Source organism: Salminus brasiliensis, chromosome 1 (assembly GCF_030463535.1).
Source record: "Salminus brasiliensis chromosome 1, fSalBra1.hap2, whole genome shotgun sequence".
NCBI lineage: Eukaryota > Metazoa > Chordata > Actinopteri > Characiformes > Bryconidae > Salminus > Salminus brasiliensis.
This window is the reverse complement of record NC_132878.1, coordinates 86443982-86465841: the sequence shown is the minus strand read 5'-3', so window position 1 is coordinate 86465841 and position 21860 is coordinate 86443982. Positions and strand designations below refer to the sequence as shown.

The 21860-nt window shown below is 40.3% G+C and overlaps 1 protein-coding gene across 1 annotated transcript in view; it reads right to left on the bottom strand.

Moving 5' to 3' along the window:
• Positions 1–479: 479 nt before the first annotated feature.
• Positions 480–21860, bottom strand: part of epb41l4b (erythrocyte membrane protein band 4.1 like 4B) — a 43907-nt gene continuing 22526 nt past the window's right edge. Inside the window, exons 8-23 of the mRNA XM_072691936.1 lie at positions 18627–18714; positions 17243–17331; positions 17074–17143; positions 16704–16873; positions 15295–15404; positions 13940–13970; positions 13817–13850; positions 13387–13502; positions 9431–9570; positions 8185–8300; positions 5637–5720; positions 4457–4524; positions 4256–4351; positions 1617–1740; positions 1425–1522; positions 480–1264 (exon numbers count right to left, since the gene is read on the bottom strand). Coding sequence (XP_072548037.1) covers positions 1201–1264; positions 1425–1522; positions 1617–1740; positions 4256–4351; positions 4457–4524; positions 5637–5720; positions 8185–8300; positions 9431–9570; positions 13387–13502; positions 13817–13850; positions 13940–13970; positions 15295–15404; positions 16704–16873; positions 17074–17143; positions 17243–17331; positions 18627–18714 — 1498 coding nt within the window. The 3' untranslated portion in view covers positions 480–1200. The remainder of the gene's footprint in view (positions 1265–1424; positions 1523–1616; positions 1741–4255; positions 4352–4456; positions 4525–5636; positions 5721–8184; positions 8301–9430; positions 9571–13386; positions 13503–13816; positions 13851–13939; positions 13971–15294; positions 15405–16703; positions 16874–17073; positions 17144–17242; positions 17332–18626; positions 18715–21860) is intronic.

The following is a 21860-nucleotide window of genomic DNA, read 5'->3' as shown; positions in this document are numbered from 1 at the left end:
TTATCAGACTCTTTAGTGACTTACAACTATCCTTTCAGCCTGTTACAACTACCCCTCAGCCCCCCAATCTGTTACTACTTGCCCTTCAGTCTGTCTGTTACAACTATACCTTCAGCCTGTTACAGCTAGCCCTTCAGTCCGTTACAGCTAGCCCTTCAGTCCGTTACAGCTAGCCCCTCAGCCCCCCAGTCTGTTCAGTCTGTTCAACCTTCAGTCTGTCTTTTACAACTATACCTTCAGTCTGTTACAGCTAGCCCTTCAGCCCCCCAATCTGTTACTACTTGCCCTTCAGTCTGTCTGTTACAACTATACCTTCAGCCTGTTACAGCTAGCCCTTCAGCCTGTTACAGCTAGCCCTTCAGCCTGTTACAGCTAGCCCTTCAGCCCCCTAATCTGTTACTACTTGCCCTTTAGTCTGTCTGGTACAGCTAGCCCCTCAATCTAATTAATACATGGTATGTGCTGTAAACAAACTACTCTTTCATTTGTAGTGGAGATAATTCATAATAGAATTATTTTATTAATAATAAATATGACTTTTTGAAACAGTGAATCACAGGACATTTTCACACATTTTCATGAGCCTGTGGTTATAGCTACTGTATTATCACTACTATCATATCTTGTGCTACACAAGCTCTCACTGTTAACCTTTGCGAAACACATGCCAACAAAACTAAAATTCATATGATCAGAAATACCTGGAAATAATCTGGATCATCTAGTTCAGATTACCAGGAGAGCAGATTTATTCAGTAAGTGTTTATGTCGGGAGCGGAAATGCACGTTTGCAAAAAGTTCCCTTTAAAATGCTAGAAAGCTTCCATGAAAACACATGACAGTGTTTACTTTTTACATGGTATTTACAATCTGTATGTACAGGGTATTACATCAGGTGTAGCTCAAACAAGTGGCTCCCATGAGATTTAACACAATGTGCTCCAATGAAAAGAACATAGTATATGTATAGACTTTGAGGCACAATTCCAAAGCCATAAGGACAAATAAACAGGGTCTGAAATGACGTAGAGTATCAGTGGGTTCTTTATAAACATAATGAAATTGCAGATGTGGTTTATAAGGGCAATAAGCTCCATCATTAAAAAATAGTCTTAGGTTTGTGTGAATGTATAAAAAGTACAGTGCAATGAATTTAAGGTGTTTTCTTCAATTGCTATGTATCTGGATGCTCATATGGTTTCAGAGCTCTGTCATTAGTAAGGCTCTCAGCAGTTTCTCTCTATCCATTTTCAGCTCTTCGTTGCTATACACAGACACACACACAAAATACAACAGATGGAGAGACGATCAAAAGTGCACACACACCCAGACGGAGAAAAACAGAATAACAAGAGGATAGGCACAAGTTTAGTGTATCATAAAAACACACTGCAGAACAGAATGTGTGTGAGTGTGTGTGTTACCTGTCTGAATGTGGACTGAATGGCAGTAGGTGAGGGACTGGGCTCGGATAGAACACAGGGGACTTCTCACAGTGCTCCAACGGTGGCACGCTTTTCTGCTAAAGAATGGGAAAAAAAACCCCAGAATTTCTTCAATTACACTGAGTGAACTGCGGGTCACTTCACCCAAAGGCGTTTTGAGCAGACCATTACCGGTGGATAGATGGGCGGCTGGACCTGTTTGTCCAGTGAGCTGTTGGACGTGGATTTTCCCATGCTGCTCTCAGAAGAAATGGCCGCAAGTGCTTCTGGGAGGTCATCTTCATCACTGTGGTTGCTATTGAACACAAACGCAGTGGGTTTGTTGACGTGTGGCATTTTAATGCTCTTATTCAGAGTAACAGCTTCATCTTTTTACAGAAATGGGCAGATGTGGCGAGAGGTGTTGTCAAAGACTCTTAGTGTTATAGCAGTATGGTTTTCTTACTTGGGTGGAGAATCGAACCCCAGTCTGCCACATAGAGGGCAGTGGTGTTTCTGTGCCAAGCCAAGAAATGCCTTATACATGCTTTTATTAGCTCGAGGCTATTGCAATGCACTATTGTCAGGATGTTCCAACAGGAACCTCAGTACACACAAAAAATCAGTCTGGTTCTATTAGCACTGCACTGGCTTCCAGATAAATTCAATACTGATTATAAAATTCTGCTATTGACGTATCAATCCCTACATGGCCTTGCTCCTGAGTACCTGCAAAACAGTTTAATTATGAACCATCACGATTGCTTCGATCACAGGGTGCTGGCTTCTTACTAGTTCCCAGTTTCCAGAAGTCTTGAAGAGCCTTTTCCTATAAACCCCCTAGCTCTTGAATAACCTTCCAGATAATGTTCGGAACTCAGACAAAGTCTCAATCTTCAAATCTAGGCTGAAAACTCATTTGTTTAGTTTAGCTTTTGGTAATTAAGTTCTCCTCTAGATAAAAGTTGCAGATCCAGGGGACTCATGGACACATAGAAGAATTGTGGTAAATTGAGATGCTGGAGCTGACAGTTTTTCTGAGTGCGCCATGTCCATGTTACCTTCTGGCTCTCTCCTTTTAAGTAGGCTGTTATAGTCAGTCGTTATCCACACTCTGACCATGTTTACATCCTCTGTTTCCATGAATCCATTTAGAAATAATTTCATCTCTTCGCCTTCTCCGTGACAGCCCACTTGTCCAGCCTGACTCCAGCAGAAGACTGACCGCTGGGCTCCCCTGTTCCCCGCATCAGACCTGCTGCCCACTCACCAGACTGACTGCCTGGCTCTCCTGCTACCGCGTCAAACCAGCTGTCCACCCTCCTGCTACTGCTATCTGCCTATCAGAAGTTTACATGGACTATGTTGGTTACTAATACGGTCATTACCACTATTAACCATCATTACTGTCATTAATCTTACCGTTCTTCATCATAATTATATTCATTTACTAATAGCATGTAACAGTATTTCAGGTGTGCTGAAATGTTTATATTTTGATGATTTGTTGATCTCCTGTCCTGTTACTGGATCTCTGTAAAGCTACTTTGTGACTACAGCAGTTACAAAACACAAATTTAGTGTTACCCGCTGTTATGCCAGAGGTCATTAAGTAGATTTGACTTGAGGCCAAATTCTTGCAGAGCAAAATCTTTTGGCCAGGCCCCTGAGAATGCACCCTTCCAAACTTCACTAACAGACTTTTGCATATGCAGGACACCCTAATCCTGCTACTTTTTCACCCATTCATTCTCATTGTCATGAACTAAATGAATCCTCGATCTCATACACTGAGAAAAAGGATTATATATAGTATTGTAAAGGGGTTCTTGGCAAAATAGTGAAACCCTTTTTGGTGTTACATAGAACCATACTTTGAAAAGAACTGTTTATAAAACCCTGCTGAAAAAAGTTTTATGGTTTGATAAGTTGGTGGTTTAGCTGGTCTACAGGCATGATAAACCTGACCAAGCTAAACAACCAGTATGACCAAGCTGGTCGACCAGCATGACAAGGAAGACCATGCTGGTCAGTCAACATGACCAGCAAGAACATGAACGTTCACCAGCATGACCAGCATCATCAAGGTGGTCGACCAGTATGACCAAACTGTTTGACCAACATGACCAGCAAGACCATGCTGGTCAACCAGTATGACCAAGCATGACCACAATCAAATGCACCATAAATCATGGAAACTCTGGCTTGCAATGAATCAGTTGCACTGAATCACTCTGCGCTGCCTCAAGAAAACATGTATTTTTCAATGTTGATTTGGAATAATGTTAATAGAACTGACAAACTGGTTTGTAAGGATGCGTTGGAGCAGGAGAAAACTTGCTCATGGGCTGGATCTGGCCCACAGGCCACAACTTGCTGGTCTCAGTATATGCTGTACCAGCTGATCTGTTACTCGGAGCAATAATCAATAGGGGACAATACAATATTATCATAATATCTGGGCAAAAGTATTATAACTACAGTTTCTTTTTACATTATCCCATTACAGCCCCACACAGGACATCAGTGAGCTCTTTAGAACCACCCATTCTTTCACCAATGTGTGTAAAGGCAGACTGCATGGCTAGGTACTTGATCTACACATGTGGCAGCCGAACTAAATAATACACCTAAATTGAAGGAATAAGAGGCGTGTCCCAATACTTTTGTCCACATGGTATATTTAGAGGGATGGTCAAACTGAACAGTCCCGTCAGGAGTGTATATATTCTGATTGCTGGCGTTAGGTTTAGCATCAGTGCTGTAGCTACTGCTCTTGTGTGTTTCTATTAGACAGTGAGTATAGTGGGTTTCCTGTGTGAGAGACTTACAAGCTGTACTGTCTGACCAGACGTTTGCGCCGCTCCACTCTCGGCCTCTCCGTGTTCATACTGCTAGAGGCTGAATCCTGAGAGGAACTGGGATGTCTGGGAGAATGAGTCCAGATAAAAAGCATTAAACAGTGAACCACACACAGTTCAAGGGAAGGACAGAAACTAGCCACACACACACACACACACACACACACATACCTGTTGCTCTGGTCACCACTAGAGGAGTTCCCCTTTGAACTTCCACCACTCTCACTCTGCCTCACATGCTGCAGAAGAAAAAGGTGGCGTTTTAACCGGACACATCTACTGTTCATTAAGGAATGGGCAGTGCTAGGTTTAAGCCACATTTAGCAAACAGAATATTGTCTCATCTGACCACAAAACCTTAGTTAAGTCCAGGGGCAGGCTAGGCTTTCTACTTGCAGATGCCAACTCTATGTCTTCCACGGCACAGTGGAACATTATTTATGCAAACAGCATTTTCCAGCAGTTCATCTGTTTCTCTGCATACTTCGTTAGCCTCATTTTATCCTATTATTCAATGGTCAGGACCCCAAAGGACCACCTAAAAGCAGGTATTATTTGGGTGGTGGGTCATTCTCAGCACTGCAGTGACACCGACATGGTGGTGGTGAGTTAAATAGGGTGTTGCGCTGGACACAGCAGTGCTGCTGGAGTTTTTAAACCCCTCAGTGTGCTGAGAACAGTCCACCAACCAGAAATATCCAGCCAGCAGCGTCCTGTGGGCTGCATCCTGTGACCACTGATAAAGGACTAGAGGATGACCAACACAAACTGGGCAGCAACAGATGAGCTTCTGTCTCTTCTGACTTTTTCAAAGTGAACCATCTAAGTAGGGGTGTCTAATAGAGTGGACAATGAGTGGACATGGTGTTGAAAAATTATGAACTACAAAGTGTTCCTATATGGTAAGTGGAGCTGATAAATGACTGCATGTATGTATTTATGTATATATATGACCCATCCAGGCATGATCTCCACAAGACCTCTGAAGGTGTCCTGTGATATCAGGTACCAAGATGTTAGCAGCAGATGCCTTAATAAACATACACACACAGACAGAGCCACCATATTCACTGACTTACTCAGCTTGTCAAAATAAACAAAATAATTGTACACAAAATCACATATTTATCTCTTTTGACAGATGCAATATGGGTTAATTATGGTGCTGTGAACAGTCAAATCTCAGCTGTCTCATAATAAAGAGCAAGACCCATGAATGAATAATGTTAAATGATCAATAGAGCTACAAATGAAATGCAAAACAAATTTCCCAGATGTATGTATGTATGTATCGATCCATTAGCACATCGTATGCAGAGTGTAAGTGAAGCTGGGGGTGAAGGTCACTTACTCTCAGAATATTGCTTTTGAGTTGATCTTGTAAGCCAGAGGGAGATGAAGGAAGGCTTTTCTCTGATAACGGCTTCTCCTCTGCCTGTGTGCAGCAAAACAGGGAGCAAAACAGAACGCAGTTTAAAGACACATGGACAGGCACGACCCTCGAACGGGTTTTAAACTTTTTAAAATACGCTTTTAATACTAACAAGGAACGAGCTGGACTCATTTGAGGAACACCATCACGTCTTTATGGCTTACATTTACATTTATGGCATTAGGCGGATACTCATACTCTCTTAAAAAGTGCTTTATTGTCCTCTCAGAAAATACACTATGTGGACAAAAGTATTGGGACACCTGCTCATTTATTGTTGTTTTCTGAAATCACTGGCATTAAAAAAAGAGACTATCATGCTTGGTCAGGTAAGGCTTTCTAGCAGATTTTGGAGCATTGCTGTGAGAATTTGATTGCATTCAGCAACAAGAACATTAGTGAGGTCAGGATTTTGGATAATCACCACCCCACCTTATCTATCCCCTACTCATCCCAATGCTGGGGGGCTTTTTACACCTTCAGCTCATGTCTGGCATAAACAATGGTGTAAATAGATTCATGTTTATCTATAGAGAGTCCTGTTTGCACATCTGTGTCAGTAATAGGTGCAGCTTAAAGTAACTGAAGGCATTCATTAGAAGAGGTGTCCACAAACATTTGGACATATGTGTATCTGTGGCTAGTGTAAACAGACTAGAGTCTAAAGATGCCCCTGAGGCTAAGACACTGCCAGGAGCCAGTACTGATAGCAAATATACACCATGCATATACACTAAGTATTTTGACACCTGAACGGATCTAGACATTGTTTGTGAACACCTCCTTCCACAACTATGCTATAATGCTCGCCTCACTCTTTTGAGAAGACCTTCTAGTCTAGATGATGGAACATCAGGCATGGATTTGCTTCCATTCAGCCAAAAGAGCAGGTGCAAGGTCAGGCACTGTTGGGGGAGGCCTGGATTGCAGTCAGAGTTCCAATTCATTCCAAAGGTGGGGTTGAGGTCAGGTCTCTTTGGTGTCAGGTCACACCAAAAACAGCAAACCAATAGTTTTTGCATGGGGGTTTTGCCATCATGAAACAGGAAAGTGCCTTTCCTAGACTGTTGTGACAAATTGGAAAGTTGGAAGTGAGATTCTCTAGAAGAATGATTCTTCAAAACACATAGGGATTAAGCACAGCTCTGGATCATCAGAAGGTCCCTGAAGACCAGCATTGCTGTACAATATAATTGTATACTGTAACATTAAGATTTCCTATTACTGGAACTAAAGGGCCCAATCCACTCTTTCTCTTTTTCCTCTTTTACCAATCATACAGTACTCAAGCAGGTCACTTTCTTTTCCTAGCATCCATCAAAACCCAGATTCGTCTGTCAGGCTGCCAGATGGTAACGAGTTTCATCGCTTCAGAAAACGCATTTGCACTGCTCTAGAGTCCAATGGCAATGTGCTGTATACCACTCCAGCTGACAGTCAGCATTGTGAATGGTGATCTTAGGCTTGTGTGCGACCGATTGACCATGGAAACTCAATCCATGAAGCTCTGTTTGGAACTCAGTAGTGAGAGTTGCAACCAAGGACAAGTGATTTATACACCCTTTGTCCTTCAGCACTCAGCACAGTGGCCCTGTTCTGGGAGCTTGTTTGGCGCACCACTTCAATTCTGAGCTGTTGCTCCTAGACAATTCCACTTCACAGTAACAGTACTTGCAGTTGACCGGATTAGCTCTAGAAGGGGGGAAATCTGACCAACTGACTTGTTGAAAAGGTTGGTCCTATGACACTGCCACAATGAAAGTCACCAAGCACTCCAGTAGAGTATATTCTACTGCTGCTGTTTATACAGACTGCATGACAGTAGTGTATTGCTTTATGCACCTGTTAACAAAGTGAGTCAATGCAAAAGCCAAACCCATTCATAAGAAGGTGTGTCCACATATTTGTGGCCATTAAAATCACCTGTTTAATATTGTGTAGGCCCTCGATTTTATCAAGCTGTTAAGGCATAGACTGAAAAAGAAGTTTGAAGACTTTTCCTGTGACACCACAAAGTTAGCAGCAGATCCTTTAAGTCATGTAAGTTGTGAGCTGGGACCTCATCTCATCAATGAACCCTGTCCCTAGTTCACCATTTGTCCTTCCTTGGACCACCTTTGGTCAGTACCGACCACTGCATACCACAAAACCCCCACAAGACCTGCCTGATGTTCTGGAGAGATTCTGACCCAGCTGTCTTACACATCTAACAATCTGGCTCTCAACAAAGTTGTTTGGATGCTTCCAGCACATCAGCTTTAAGAATTGACTGTGCTGTTGATGGCTAATATGTAAATCCCACTTCTTGACATCTTAAAACGTATTCAATATTGTGGCAGATTCCTAAATTCAACATAGAAAAAACTGGGTGGTTTTCAACATCACTTGGAGAAAGACAAATCTGTTCCACAATCGTGGTCAAAGCTCCCTCTGTCTCCAACATGAATACAACCTGTCCATCACTGACCGTGTTGATATTGATGTGAAGGGCTGGCCAGGGTGTAGAATCTGGGTCCAAATGATTTGGGCTCAGCAAAGGGCGGTCAAACTCTTCTGGGTGCCCAGCAGAAATAACCCAAGGCTCTGTAACATCACAAAAGCAACAAACACAACTTATTAGACTACAGTAAAATTTTAAGCATGACTGTGTTTGAGATCCAAGAGGACAGAACTGCTGGACTTTGTTGTCTTTTGCAGTGTGGCAACAGATACTGTACTCTGTCTCCCGTATACATCATATACAGTTGTGTCGGGAAGTTTACAAACACTCCGATATTTTTTGTTATGCACCTACAAAAAGGTGCATTTATTTGGCTTTTCTGAAATCAGCATGGTCAAAAAATACATTTACACATATAGATTATTAATCCAGTGGTGCTACAAGTTGTTTAACTTGCCAAAGCCAAGGCCTCTTAACTTCCAGTTAGTGATCATTATGGACCACAACTGGCAGCTCCTCTGAATCCACATACGAAAGACCTCATTGGATTGATTAACTCACTGACCTACTAACTAACTCGGTTTTATGCAAAGATGCAAAGATGCTGGTGCAGCACCATGTTCTGTGGCTGTTTTGCTGCCAGTGGAACTGGTACATTACACAAAGTAAGGAGGAGGACCACCTCAGAATTTTTCAGTGTGGCCTCAAACCATAAGACTGACTGTTGAAACCTGGACACAACTGGGTGTTTCAACAGGACAATAAACGGACAGTGCTTGCAGAATGAATAAAGTCCTGACCTCAATCCTATCAAAAACATGTGGCTTGTGCCAGAAAACCATACAAATCTGAACACTAATTAAACTTAAAGAAATATCTAACCAGTCCATTCAGTCGGGTCTGACAGAAGCTTGTTATTGTCTACCAACCCAAATCATATTTCTGACTTAGTATGTAGAACTTTGATCTTGTATTTATTTTCCCTGTGTTCTATTAAATATGTATGTTGTCACTCTTTTCTTCCACCATACATGTATTATTCTGCAGACCACCAGTTAGAGGACCCGGACACTTCAAACAAAGCTATTAACGCTCCTTTTTTTGGTGGATGAAACGGCTAACATTAACAGCATAGGTAAAACTGTTGTTTAAAGCAGTTGATCATTGTGAATAAAATCAGTCACACATGCTGCCTGTCATGTTCTGTGGCTTAAGCTTATGGGTTGAATGAAGAAGGTGAACCATGTCAATGCTGCTTTGTTAGAAGACTCACTGGGTTTGGTTAAAGACAGACATGGGGCTTCTTGTTTCTCATATCCGTGGCGATGGTAGCAGCGATGGACTTTCCCAGAATGTGGGGCTTCGTTCTCCTCCATACTGAACCTCTGTGTATCTGCACTGCTCAGGGGGAAACTACACAAGGACATCACACATTTTACAGATAACTATACACTTACTGTTCATGCTAGAATTACAGAACAGCACTGAGCAGTAAGAGCGGAATTGCTTTTGAGAACACAAATACTAGAATTTAACACTAAAATCCATTTTCATTATATCGTCACTGTCAAGCAGTAACCTTGTATCTCCAACATGGCAATATGGAGGGAAGAAGGAAACTTTTAACATTCTGTTATTTTCAAGCTTCTCACAATAGGAAAGAATGACTGACTGAGATTTAAATTATGGAAAGAAACAAAACATACAACTTCCAAGGTTACTGTGTGACAGTGACTGTGTTCCTACCATTCCTACCTGGAGCAGGTAGTTCAAACCCATACAAAACCAGTTATTGATAATAAATCAGTCAATAAGAGAATCAATAGCATTTTGAGACCTCTAGAATCTATATGTAATATTCTATATTAATCCATATTAATAAATAAATAATAATGAATGACAAATGGTAAAATCAGAGATACATTATTTCTGCTCCCTGGAGGAGGAGGATTCATGCCCTGCACACACCAGAAAAATATATACTGTTTTCTAAGTATATCAGATAAATCAGATGTATCAAACACAAAATAAAAGTCACATGTTGTGTTGTTTTTATACATACATATATACACACATACATACATATACAGACACACGCATATACACACACACACACCACAAATATTATATTTTATAATAATTATTATAATATTTTTTCTGAGCATATTGTGGCTACTGTCTGATTGCAGAACACTGACCCTCTGCAGTTACAAAGGCTGTTATTAGCCCTGTTTAACTGGATGAAGTTTTAAATACATTTAGAGTAAAATAAAAACCATCACTGTACTGAACATGGGAGAGTAATTGGATATTTTGGAGAGGTTTAAAAATCTGCTTCTGTTTTTTTGTTTGTCTACATGGCAAAATATCAAATATTGTGTAGAAATATATCATACTGCCCAACCCAGTCCACAGGCAGAGTTTTAACAAGGTTCATGAATATTTATTGGCGCAGAGGTTACCCCTTGTTTCTCTTCTCATCACAAATCTGTGTGTTTATTCTGTCTGCCCTCAGAGAATGTGCCCTAAAGACTTGTTTACTAATGAGTGGCTAACATGATGCCATCTGTCTCTAACAATGCAGATGCCCCCTTGTGGATATATGTTGATTAATACACTCATCCCAATCACATTAAATTCCATGTCCATTTTGTTAGAGATTTGTGGGGAACCATTTTTTGTGTGTACCATTACACTCCTACATGCCACAGTCTCTGCTGAAAAATGATATCCATTCAGCAGTGGTCCTGTGGTCAGAAAATAATCGATAATGTATTGAATCGGGCAGAGGGCCGATGAATTGCATCTCAAGACAGGTGGGCAAAGACCTCACGCACTACCCTGATAAACTGATGGAAACATTTTTCTAGGCTACAGCATAGGTGCAGAGTCACTCCTGGAATGACACACGCGCACACACGCACACACACTCATACAGTGAGAGCATGCAAATGTACGTCATGTCACATAGTCAGCACCACTGCTACCCAGACCAATTTACCTAATTCAGTCTAAAAGCCTTTCCTCTAGGGCAGGTCAATCATGGATGTGTTCAGAGCACTGTTCACTTAACACTCTTAGAAGTGCTGGAAGGCACTGGGAGAATAATTTGCAAAGCTTTCTACAGAAATGAAGCACCAATGGTCAGCATAAAAAATAAATAAATGAATAAAATACAACCAGCAAGTCAGTCACTGTAAACCGTGCATTTATTCATTAAGGCAGTTTCCATTGCAACAATTCCTAATCATCGGCAGCTATACGCATCTTGCCTGTTAAGAGATTTGCTGTCAAGAAAAAGGCACTAAAGGAGTGTGCAGCAGCAGAAAGAGTCACTATTGCATCTGTCTGTTTAGGCAACATCGAAAGACACATTTGCCAAAAACTCAGCAAAGTTAAGAGAGAACCTTGAATTAAGACACCTATGGAAGTCTTGGCATGCAGTATATGTAAACAATATAGAGTACACCTCCTGTATCACGTCATATTGATGATCCCAACGCTGAGTAAACTTTGGTGCGCAGGTCATTCAGACAGACCTACGGTTCATTCCACAAGACCCAAACAACATACCAAATAAATGCACTTAAAACATTAAAAAACTGCTTCATGGAGCCAAAGAAGCTGAAACTGACACACACTTAAGGTCCACACGACTCCAATGACGATTCCTAACAATCATTGATAAGAAATCTTAAGTTAATCATCAAAAAAACAAGCAAAACGCTAAAATCTAGGACAAACACAAGCTTCCCATCATGTCCACAGCTAAGTAAGTAAGCTTTTGTGCAATCCGAGTAAATACAGGGTGCTATTCGAGGAGTCCAGTCACATGATGCATGGATGAGGGTGGCATACGCGGTGGGTTCCAGTGGGTAGGGCGTGTTTGCATGATGATGAATGGAGGATGGTGCAGCAGGTGTGATGGGATGAGGTGGGCTCTGAGAGATGTTTAGTGCTGTTCCTCTCATTGGGGCGTGCGACATTCATCCTCAAACACACTCAGAGTACGGTCATGAGTTTGTCTCTGTACTTCACAGACACGCTCCGGCTGGAGTGTTCGGACACAGGCCCGGTGTCCAACACTACCTCGCTCATGGAGGGTCTGTCTCCATGGGGTGGTCTAGACCAGATAAACATGCATAAGACTCACTGTATACACACATGACATGGACCACAAACATGCAAAGACACAAACTAAGACACTAAGCCTTGATGTTCAAACAGCATTCTTAAAGAGATACTTTAGAAAGCCATAAAATAAACACGCTAACACTGAAAAGTTTGGAACCACTATACTAGTTCTACAGGTTTGCATAATTAGATCAGAATTCAAATTCTTAAATAAGGACAGTAGTTTATATACATTCATCCCGAAGTTTAAAGTAGTGATACATTTTCCCACAGATTTGCCACCCCCCTTTTCTCCCTAATTTGGATCGTTAATTGCCAGTTAGAATCCCTGCAACATAGTGGTCACAGTAACTGCTCCTTATTTGGCTGGACCGCTCAGTTCCCCTGCCATCAATTTTGATATTCAAGAAAATCTGTTATCTTTGGAGTAAAGAAGGAATATATATTTTTGTCCAGAAGCTTAAATAGGGTTGTAGATGATTCCAATGTAACTAGAAAAGTGCATTTACTGAAGAAAACACATTTGCTAAGCTGCTGCTACGTGGTCACTAGGGAGAAACCGCTTTGCAAAGTGGCTCTACGTAGGTGCTATGGTGTTGCTTAGGTGCTTCTAGTAGGTTGCTACAGTATTTCAGGTAGTTGATAAGGTGGCTCTAAGTAGGTGCTGTTCTAGAAATACTAGGAAACATTAGGGGCGAAAATGCTAAAGATAGAAATTGGATAACTATATATATATATATATATATATATATATATATATATATATATATATATATATATATATATATATATATATATATATCTCAACAATATATAGATACATATGCAAACAATATATAGATGATAAATCAAAAATAATATGACAAGTGATTCCAAAATTTTGAACAGTAGTATATATCCCTGACTGTATATGCCTAAATCATCACACACTCCCCTCAGTTAGTGATGGGATATAGACACACTTTTAAAGGGTTTCTAACACTGTATGATGCTTACAAAACTGAACACAAGTAAACATATGTATTTCCAGACAACAAGCAGCTGATGACTATTTTTAAAAAAAGCACATGAGAACTGGTGGGTGAGCATATTTACCTGTGAGGTGGTGGCGGGTGTCCTAGTTCCGTGGGCTGTATGTAGAGGGGTGGGGTGAAACTAGGGGGGTGTGTCCTGACCCAGGGATCCTGGCCAATTGGAATGTTGTGTTGATACTATATTGAGGGGATAAACAAATAAATAAACGAAATCACTCTTATCATAATGCACATATAAATATGTATTCTCTGACTAAAGCCAGGACTTTCCCACAAAAACATTTAATTCATTCCTGCAATCGTCCAACTCTACATTCATTAATCATTCTAATGGTGAAGTGCTTCTCTTGGTGAAGTGCCCTGGTTCTGGAGCACTGCTTCCCTGCACATTTTAGAGTGTCTGGAGCAATGGAAACAGCAAAACTATTCAGTGCAGGTGTATTCCAGCACCAGGATTGGAAATCAGGGTAACGGAGGAATCTGAAGTGTACCGGTTTTAGGCTGGGGTCAGGGCTGGGCTGGGCACTGGAAGAGAGAGATTAAAAATGCTCAACAATGGTCTGTTAAAATGGTAATATATGAAAGCATCTGTAAGCAAACATCTGCATGCTCACCTGAGATGTTGATGTTTTGCAGGAGTAATGGCTGTAAGAAACAGACACACAGTAAGATGCACTGTATTTGACGACCCTGTTGGGAATTTTAAAAACGAACCCCCTGGGGTAAATGGTCTATGACATAGGCCTATGTTTTTATTGCTATTTTTTATTTTATATATATAGCTATGGTGTGATAATCACAATATAGCAAAGAAACAAAATCACACTGTGATCGTCGTGCAGGTTATAATCACGCAGCGCCGGCCTGCGCAGTGCGCACACTTGACTCCTCCACTTGTCCGCATTCCACTTGACCTGCAGCGCTGTGTGTAGCCAGCGGGACGTGCCTGGCGTCAACCTGTCCTGGAATCTTTCAGCCAGCTAAACCTTGCCTCATTTTTTATTGATTTTTATCTTATGTTGTAACCTAAATGCAGAATTAGTGTGTGCAATAGTGTTATTCGCTTGCAGCAACCAGAGCATTTGAGCCAGCCTGTAGCCTATTTAATTGGTTTTGATTAGGGTTTGTTTGATAGGCTTTTTATTTAAAGAATATTCAATTTAAATCAGGGTTTATTTTGCATGTAAATTATGATATTGTCGTTGGCCTATTGCAGTTTAATGATTATAGCAGGTTTTTTGCGGGCTGGATGGGCCCGATCTAAGCTCAACTAGTTTCTTGTTTTTGATGCATACATTTTGACTGATGTTTTCTTTGATGGTTCCTAATACCCAAACACATGAAAAACATCTGAAGAAAAAGTAAGTATATTAATGACTGTATTCTTATGGGAACAATGCCAAACCCCTACACCCTACACAAACCCACACACACTTATATCCTCTTGTTGTCCATCAACACTCAAAGCTCTCAGCTATTCGGAGTAATTGTGTTTCAGTGTGTACTTTTAACAACAGTTTGGGAAGAGATTCTTAGCATTTTTAACAAACAATGAAACATTTCCAGAGAAGACAAGGTTCTCCCTAAAAGCTGTGGGGCCCAGTGTAATATCTTTACATAGGGCACAAAATCCCTGGCAGCGCCCCTGTGTACAGGCCTTACCACCACTGGACACCTCTGGTCAAAATTTCTGTTAATGAATTAATGAGTCGAAGATGCACTGGCCTAGATCTCAGTTTGACTCCCACTATTGAACCCTTCCCCCTCTTAATTATCATTTCTTAATTACAACATGAAGTAGAAATGAAATCGGAAACTGTATAAATGAAAAACAAACAAATGTTTGATCCTTAACTTTATGCATTTTGGAAATAAGATTATCTTCTACTCACTTTCTTAAGCAGGTTTTATGGATGGAGGTGTGTTATATATACACACTGTGCAAAGCTAACAGGATGTGTGGACTCACCCTTGCCAAGTGACTGTGTTCTGGAGGGGTATCTTTTGCTTGGTCGTCTCTCGAATGTGCTGGCCCTCCTCACTCTGCCGGAGTGAGTGGCCTGATACTCCGTCCTTCCACTAAAAGCATGTAGGAATAAATTCTTGGTATTTTTGGCACAAGTTAAAAACATCTGACTAAGGCTGCACAAAACTGACAAAAATACCCAACCCTGATTACAGTGGTACATACTGCAATTGAGATACAGTGGGGGCCAAGAATCTGAGAGCACTACTGAAAACGCTTCCTGTTTCCATTCTGTTCTGATTAACTACAAACATTTTTCATTACAAATCACATCCACAGAGCACTTTATTAGGAACACCTAGATTTGCAGCACAACAGTCTCTAGAGTTTCCTCAGAACGGTGTAATATAGAAATCACATTTAGTGAGTGGCAGCTCTGCAGACAGAAAATTCTTGGTCAACAGAAATTGGCCAGACTGGTTGGAGCTGACCAAAAGGCTACAGTAACCCAGATAACCACTCTGTACAATTGTGGTAAGCAGCAAAAAGCAACTCAGAAAACTGATAATTTGTACAGGAGCTCGAAGGAAACATGCTGAGAGTGTGTAGCATGGATTACACAAATATGTGCTAAAAAGGTAGGTAGGGCCCAGGGGTCGCAAGTTTGAATCCTGAGCCATGCCACTTTGCCATCAGCGGCCGCAGTCTGAGAGAGCACAATTGGCTGAGATTGGGTAGACGGGAAGAATGAGTAGATGGTGTTCTCTCCCCTAATCACTCTTAAGCGATGTCGTCCAGCTTAAGCATCTGTTAGCTGGTGTGGTGGAGCTGGGGAACTGGCTCTTTCCTCAGAGTGTGCCACATTGGAAAAGAGGTGGTAGCTGACTTCACATGAATCGGATGAATACTGTTCCTAGTCTTGGGAGCAAAGTTACTGCTAGGGGGAGCTATGAATAGACAGGTGAATTGGCAGTACTTAATTGGGAGAAAAAGGGAAAAATCCAAAAAGAAAGACAAAAAAAAAAAAGTGCACAATATTAAATCTGATCAAAACACCAGATTTTCAATGTAGTCTCAGACTGGGCTTACTGTATGCCTTACAATATACTAAACACACACTGCTGACCTCTTCATGCTCATGAAAAGGGAATTACATTTTGAGTAAAGTGACTCATATTTCTTAGATCATGTGCTTGTCCTATTATAATAACTTCTGTGATTTGTCATGATACTCACAGAACACAATACAATGTTCAGTGACTGGTGACTGGTTAGAGGTTGGTAATTTGCCTTCTGACACGGTCTTTTAAAAAGCCAACAGCCAGATAACTCTTCACAAACATATTGTGCAGCCATAATCCGCAGTGGTGACGCTGAGGTTTGGTATTGTCTATGGGTGTGTGTGTGTGTACCTGAAGCGGAAGCGGGAGCCCAGGCGTGTGAAGTCATTGCGGTTGGTCTTGCTCTGGGTGGGCTGTCTAAGGCGGAAAAACGCGTGGCTCTCTACAGCACATTTCCACAGCTGTTTACACACCCGCGAGCTGGAGAGCTGGAACATGAATGTGTGCTCTTGCTCGTGACCCTGCGTGAACACACACACACCAAAATCAATAAATACATAAAATTATATAGAAAACGTATTTAGCTCTTTGTGGGGACCAAGTGCCTCTAAGAGAGACTGACCGTGGCAGAGTGAGAGAGTGAGCAAGAGGTGTGCAAAAGTAAGAGTGTGCAAGAGAAAGAACGAAAAGGAGCCTTATAGGGGAGGAATGCAAAATTTACCTGCTCATCATCTTCCACCACCACAAGTGTCAGTCTGTTCTTCTTAAAATCAAGGCGTGTGATTTTAGGCCTTAAAAATACACCAATAAAAACATACTAATTACTAATAAATCTTTAAACCCAAACTTCATAAATAATTCACCAAAACTCTACAGTTCTGTGTTCTTACCAAAAGAAGAGGCCAATTTTGCTGGACCTTTCAAACACCAGAATTCCAGTTGGAGTAAGACCTAGAGCGTAATCTCCTCCGTCACGACCCTACAAACACAGCACATGAGTGACGCGAACACACACACACACACACACACACACACACACACACACACACACACACACACACACACACACACACACACAGCTACTAAGAACTGTTAACCGCTAATAGCATAATGGCCACATTTGAAAGCATTTTCAGAACAGGTACACGATACAACAATGAGTCACTCACAGATAAATAAAGGTTAGAAAAAAAAGGAAAAAAAAAGGAAAGAGGTCCATTAATGCATTAATGACTATATAGGAGCACGCAGCAGGTGCATTAGTGTTTGACATACAAGCAGGCTCAATAATAACTAAATTCATTAACAACAGATACTTGAATATTCTTGTTATGTATAAATTGGACAATGTAACAGTAATCATGATCAATGAGACATGCAGTATATTCTATCTAACACTGTATATATAAATTGCTGTATCTTTATTTTAGCTGTTTTTTAGTCTGTTGAGATTATGTGAATCTGGCAGTTGTTTATATGGTGTTAAAACTGATGGCAAATGGGCTGATAGAAATGCTCCAAATTAGTAGTACTTTGGTATTATAGTACTATGCAGAGGTTTTAGGCACCTAGGCACAATATTGGATGGTAACTATAAATAACACCAGACTCTCATGAGAAGAGCTTTGGAGAAGTTTTATCGAACACAGTGACATCTCCCACTTTCTGTGTGAATGTTATTAGTGTTTACTCTGATAGTGTTTAACTGAGTGAATATACACTTACTGCTCAGATACTGTACTTATGATAACTGTAGTACTGTATATAAACATTGAATATGTGTGTAAATGCACAGACTCCTGACATTTAGCTCAAGAATTATATTTCTAATAACTGACTTAAACCTACTTAAGGCTACTACTGATATTCACAGGCAGTAAAAGTATTTAGGACTTATAGAAGGACTGGTGGCATTTGTCTCCAGAAAATGCTTCCCATTAATAAATGAAAGCTTGAATGGTTGATACCATTGCCACTATCTAATTACGCTGACAGATAATATAATGGGCAAAGTCTTCCGCTCATGTTCTTAAAGCCCAACTAACTGATAAGCCTAATTGGTGAATTAATTGGTGAACTAATTAGTGACTGTAAAAGAACAGTACAAATACAACATTTCCAGGGTACAAGCAAGATATTCCCATTAAAGAAGAAGAAACAAATCAATATAGAAATGTATTTGCAATGCCTAGAAATGATTAGGAGACCAAGGGCCTGAAGAATTTATTCCATTCATAATTCATGTTAGGGATTAGCAGGTCCATGCTCTCTTACCTTCACAAAGTGCATATCCACTCCGTACATCTCCAGCCACTTACACTTATTCAGAAAATTTAGCTCTGCCTGCGATGGACTTATTCCCCTGAACAAAACACACACACACACACACACACACACACACACACACACACACACACACACACACACACACACACGGGTGTGAACATGCAATTTCAGGTTAAGCGCAGCACTTAAAACAGTTCCTTGCAGTTGGATAAAAGATGAACTCTGGTATTTAAAACTGAAAAGGTATTTCCCCACTTACTGTCAAAACCATTAAGTGCTCTGGAGAATAGCACAGTATTAGCACAGAATTAATGACTTTTTATGCAGTCCTACCAATCTTTCATTTTAAACAGTACATATATTGCATATATTGTATAAAATGTAGTATATTTATTATGTAATCATGTAAAACAATCATGACAAAATGCATCTCTACCTCACACAACCTCAACTATGGGAACTGTATGCCTGTGATGTGCCTATTCCCTTAACTTCAAAATAATATTCTGCTAAATCTTCTTTAGAGTTTAGGTATCACTTGGATGGTGAATTGTAGATGCCTCATATGTGCTCAACTGACATTCAACTAATATTCAACTGAACGTCTCTGAACTGAACTCGTAAATGATTGTCTATTGAATGTAACCCTACACCCTAATCCTAACCCCAAAGAGTTATGGTCAGGAATTAGTGTTGGTTCAAGGGTAAAGACATTTCACCGCTTGTTCTTTCTTAAACCACTTTTAGTAGGTACACACCACTGCACACCTGAAAAACCTTACACGACCTGTCTGATGTTTTGGAGATGCTCTGATCCGGTCATCCAGCCATCACATTTGGCTCTCATGCTCCTTCTGCTTTTAATCCCTTCACCTTTAATAAGTGACTGTTGACTTACTGCCTGGCATAGCCACCCCTTGACAGATGCAACTGTAAATGAAGATAATCAATGTTTTCACTTCACCCATCTACTATTGTACTAATGTTATGGCTAATCAGTGTATTTTCTTAACCTTACAATAGCCTCACACTAGTGTCAGACTTCAAGAGTTCAGAAGGTAAGCCTCTGAAATCAGTATAAAGAGTTGAATTAATAGAATTTGTTAAATGTAACACCATTAAAAGTGGAGATTGGAGTACTTGGATGATTGATGTCACATCACAGTTCTCATATTTTCCAAGGAGGTTTGTTACTGTTTGTCTTTCATTTTGTTATTCACTGCTTAAATTTAACTGAATAATATACAATTAAAAAGTGTGTCTCTGATTATTTGTGTAAAGCTGTAAATTTCACCATGAAAGATCATGCTACAAATGTTCATAAATCTAGTTCTCAAAAAAGTGATATCTAAAATTCTAAAGAAGATTTTGCATAATATTATTTTGAAGTTAGGGAAATAAGCACATCTAAGAAGACTTCTTTAAGACACTTTTGTGAAATCAGCCCAAGGTCAGAGAACAGCAAAATACAAAATAATAAATAACTCATTACTTAAAATAAACCATCTGACATCAACAGATGATCATTTTTTAAACTTGTTCTGTAAAATATGAGTAAAAGGAAATTGCATTTAGTTACAATTTTGTTAAATGTTAAAGAGCTTTATTCTGCAGTTGTGATTGTTTGTGAATTGGTCTGACCTTTCACAGTCACATTTAGCTGAAAGCCGCCTATGAACACAAGAAAGCTGACTTAGTTGACCTACTGTGTGCAGTTCTTTTTAGATTGTAAATCCAGTCATTTGGCTTTACAGAGCAAACTGCAACATGTACATCTTGTACACAGGCCCAGTGCCTCAATTCAATATGGAAAACCAGGCTCATCTCTGTGTGGCTTGATCAAAGAAGTGATCATCATAACTCTAGACATACAGCAGCTGATAATGTACCCTTGTACTGAATACCTGTATGTATACTAGTGGAGCTATAAAACAGGCAGAGCTTATGAAGGAGCAGTGAATGTATATGAAAGGTGTTTCTAATAAAGTGATCTGCTTTAGATTGCATTAACTTTCCTTTTGCTCATTTCCCACTAAAGTCTTTTATAAGGCATTTTTACCACTAAAACATCTTTACACACTTGGGTCTGCAATCGTCTGGTGGTTGTGAACAACAAAGCACAGATATTTTGTTCCCAGTCCTGGTCTACGAATACCCGCCCTGTATTGTAGTGCTTTCATTGCTCTTAAAACACTGGAGCCTAATTAGCTATTTGTGGACATGCCAAATCATGAGCTGTAAGAAAGGGATTCAATACAAAAAACAAGCAACGTCTGCAAGAATTACCCCTGAGGAGAATATTTTAGTGATTTCAACATAAAAAAACAAGCATTCTGGTGTTATTTGAGACTACAATACAGAAAAAGTAGCAACTGTTGGTGAATTATTTTCAGAGCCACAAAAGCAGAACTGCCAGTTGCCAACCATACCCATGGTAAAAGAGCCACAGTTCTGTATTGGCTGAGAGAGTGCAAACACCTCAAAAGGGAACTCTGAACCAGTTTAGTAAGTATTGATCCACCTTATTCACCTTAAACCTCACAATGGCTGTTACAAAGCCGTTAAAAAGTAATAGCCAAGCCACAGAAAACGGTTTACAGGTAACAAACTGTAACACAGGTAACAAGAATAAACGTACAATGAACTAAGACAGTGTCCCAACAACAAGCAACGTCAGTGAGCAGAAACGACAAACCCAAATACTCCAATTACCAACAAACGCAGATGTGTAGTCTTTTTGCACCTCGACAAACACAGGGCAGTTAAGGCAGACGTCTTTCACTTGAACACTGTTAAGCAAACACAGGAAACTAACCCATGAGGTGGAGAAGAGAAAGCAGGCCGTGTTTAAATTTAGATCAGAACTATTTTTCTTTCCGTGTAAACTTTCTTGCTACTCCTTTTTTTGTTGAAAATTGTCCCCACTTCAATAAATTTCTTTAACCACTATGTAGGTCCTAGAGAAGTCCCAATCCGATCCATTGACTTCAGGAGCGCACTTCTGAGCCTTAGGTTTGCAGTAGCAGAGTGCAGTAGTCACACTGCAGGACGGGCAATGTTGTGTCAGGAAATTTAAATCATACAACACCATGCTACAACTTGCTTGATACAAAAGTTCATAAAAGTTCACACTGTTCTCATTTTCCATGACAGATCTACCAGAGGCAGATTATATCTACCCAATATCATTTATTTTATTCCGGTCTTTGATGCATTTTTAAT